The sequence below is a fragment of the Neoarius graeffei genome, chromosome 5, assembly GCF_027579695.1.
Source record: "Neoarius graeffei isolate fNeoGra1 chromosome 5, fNeoGra1.pri, whole genome shotgun sequence".
Taxonomy (NCBI): Eukaryota; Metazoa; Chordata; class Actinopteri; order Siluriformes; family Ariidae; genus Neoarius; species Neoarius graeffei.
The window spans coordinates 13,528,640-13,531,791 of record NC_083573.1 but is presented as its reverse complement, the minus strand read 5'-3'; the positions used below and the strand labels follow the sequence as shown (position 1 = coordinate 13,531,791).

Here is a 3,152-nt window from a genome sequence, read left to right as displayed (position 1 = left end):
AAGAGTGTTGTCCATGGAGCGTCGACGTCAATAGCTGTCCAACATAAACCGGGCTGATCTAAGTGATGAGAAAGCAAAAACTACCACATGAGTCTGCAGTGAACATTTTATCAATGGTAAGTGCTATGAGCTAGTTATTAATGAAAGATTGCAATAGATAAGAAATATTGGATCATTTAATAGCCTAGTAGTGCAGAAACTCACCATGATCACTGAGTGTGTGATGCGACAATCAAAGGCTTCTACGATTATTTCATTTTAAAAAGATCTGTATATAATTTTTGATGATGATGCTTTTATTTTGCTTTTTCTTTCCATTCGGGAAACCAGCTGACCTCTACAATTTTATGGATCCAGACTGGGCTCCAACACAAAATTTGGGCCACAACAAAATCAAAGATGGTACTAAAGAGGTAGCTCGAAATGCTAGGCTTACAGTGTGCAGAAAGAAATGCAAAATTATTGAAGAATCTTCCCAAATGATCACAGAGTCAATCAAAGAAGATTCATGTCAATCCACTACCTCAAATACTGCAGCCTCCTCACCATGTGATTGCTCTTTTATCACTCTTTTATGTTATAGCGTGTGTTAGATACCTATCTTTTGAAGCAGTCAAAATGATTGTTTTGAAAATAGATTTGAGAAATGATGACAACTTTGAAATGTAACTTCTCTTCCTTCCAGTCTGTACCCTTACCACTGTGTGTATATAAATGTATGTTGTATATCGTCCAACAGGACTGCAGTCAATGACACAAGCAGTTTTGGTCACATGGTTGCAAATGAAGAATAAATGGTTACAAGAGATGTATAATCAGTGTCAATCACAATGTCTGAGTTGTTGATCAATAAATCCAACATGTCATTGTGCAACATCACAGAATGTGCTTGAGAGATATTCACCATATTGAACATATTCAACCACTGAAGATTAGATTTTAGTCCTCAAAACATTCATCCTGTCATACTCAAACAGTCATATTGTTTTTTTCTTTATTAATTCTGCTCAAATGCTGACTTTTTTATGCATGTACAGGAGAGCATCATAATATACAGTTATGTACAGTACAAGCCTATGATCTACACCTGCACAGTGCCTTTGCTAGAAACATGACTACCTATCACATTATTTTTTTCTGCTGGAATGAGATCCCTGTTAAAGCAGCAGGCGGACTGCACATCTGATTTCTGTGAAATGGAGAAATGAACACCTAAAGCTAAAGCATCTCAGGAAGCACAGTCAGAGGTACAGGGAAAGTAGTTGGAGGTCATGTGGCCTTGATTTTAATGTTCTTCAGCAGGCAGCCATACGTCCAGCCAGGGTCTGATGCTGTTGATGGCAGAGTCCAGGAAAGTGCCGAAGTAGGGACGCAGGTATTCGCCGTACAAGCCAAGAAGACCCAAACGCGCCTTTTCTATACCAGGCTTCAGCTCTTCAAATGCAACACTGAATTTAACACACACACACACACACACACACAAACACACAAACAGCAGCTTATTAACCTGGGTGCACTATTAAACACATTTTGGAGTAATAGTCAATGGGTTGTTGTTGTTTTTTTCTGAATTGATTTCATTTTTGTCCATTTGCACAACATGACATTTCTGTTCAAAGGACCAGGGAAAATAAATAAATAAATAAATATAATGATACCAACATTAGTACCAAAATAATGCAGCAGGATCTGGAAAGAGCATTTTAGGCACCCAAGAATATCCTACATTGCAGAGTAGAACAGTGCTTAGGTGTGTTATGTAACCTTGTGCGAGTGTGTTACAGCCTAAAACCATTGACTCATATAGTCACCTGGCCAACTTAGTAAGAGATTGCAGCCTCTCGTTGTTTTTTGCCTGCTCTGCTAATTCCTTGGCCTTCTCTCCTGTGATTGTGCCCTCAGCCAGTTTCTCAATAGTGGTATGCGCATTCTCATAAGCATGAGCCAGCCTCTTGAGGAACACAGTCTTTAAACCTTCATACTTGTCCACAAGCTCTTGATCGGGTTTTGGCACATCGCACAGGCATACTGACACTGAGGGCGAGAAAAGAGAGGAGCTAAGACCATTCTGAGCTGATCACATGACATGATATTGGATGTTTATATGTGTAAATAGGTGCATCTAAGTTAAAAGAAAGAAAGAAAGAAAAATAAATAAATAAATTCCTTCCTGTTGTTAATCTTTCTTATTTACTTTCACTTGGCTGGTTTTCTTTTCTTTTTTTCTTTTCATATGGATACTAATAAAGAAGGTTATTGCATTTTTTTGTCATTAATGATCTGTTAATAAATTTGTTGACATGTCTTACCCTGGAGTGCAACAAGGAGAGCAAATACCAATTTCATCTGAAAAAAGAAAGAAAGAAAGAAAGAAAGAAAGAAAAGTAGACATTTAAGACCTTCTTGCTAAATTGCATGGATGCATGCACTCCATAAACCATCAATTTGGCAATTGCAGATTCAAGTTGTCACAATTACATGATACACCAAGCCACATGTACAACCAGATGCAAGAGATCTCCAGCTAAAACTGCACCTTGGGCAACAATAATATGGAATGGAAGAATGGAATATAGCAATATGAATTTTCATTTCACGTGCATTACCTTGTCGCAGTGTGGATCCTGATGAGCTGAAACTCAAAGAGCAGCAAGACTGAGGATGACTGCACCACCTGAGTCTGCACATGGCCTGCCTTTAAGCCCTATATCAGCCTGACCCTGTGACCAAGCACACGTCATCACATGCCCCCCCCCCAACACACACACACACACACACACACACACACAGGTACACAACTAGCTATTCCAATTTTGCCTTTCTGCCTATCTTGCTCTTTCATGCATTCACAATCAGCCATTCACTTATCAAAGACAAACAACCACACAGTTCTCAAAATACTACGCGCATCCTCGCATCCATTTGTCCACCCAAAGTCCATAGTCAGTGTAGAGGTGTTCATGTCTGTGCAGTCACTACCCTATGACCTAAATGTTTTCGATGTACTTTTGCAAAGGAATGAATAATTTATTTTGGTTTATATCTTAATAAGCATGTTTTTTATAATAATTATTTTTTTATCGCTTGTTTTTTTCCCCAATAAAGCTGGTTAATGAAAGAGTTTCTGATTGAGGCTTGTATATTTTGTATAT

At 38.4% G+C, this 3,152-nt stretch overlaps 1 protein-coding gene across 1 annotated transcript; it reads right to left on the bottom strand.

Moving 5' to 3' along the window:
• Positions 1 to 1,285: 1,285 nt before the first annotated feature.
• On the bottom strand, positions 1,286 to 2,346 carry apoa2 (apolipoprotein A-II). The gene is made up of 3 exons (XM_060920781.1): positions 2,310 to 2,346; positions 1,812 to 2,034; positions 1,286 to 1,448 (listed from the first exon to the last, which is right to left on the bottom strand). Exons 1-3 carry the CDS (start codon positions 2,344 to 2,346, stop codon positions 1,286 to 1,288), a joined length of 423 nt encoding a protein of 140 aa, XP_060776764.1.
• Between the last annotated feature and the right edge of the window lie 806 nt (positions 2,347 to 3,152).

Coding starts and splice junctions, on each gene's coding strand:
- apoa2 (XM_060920781.1), bottom strand. CDS start 2,346: ATGAAATTGGTATTTGCTCTCCTTGTTGCACTCCAGG. Junction 2,035..2,309: donor TCTCCTTGTTGCACTCCAGG/GTAAGACATGTC, acceptor TCTCGCCCTCAG/TGTCAGTATGCCTGTGCGAT. Junction 1,449..1,811: donor TCTCTTACTAAGTTGGCCAG/GTGACTATATGA, acceptor TGTTAAATTCAG/TGTTGCATTTGAAGAGCTGA.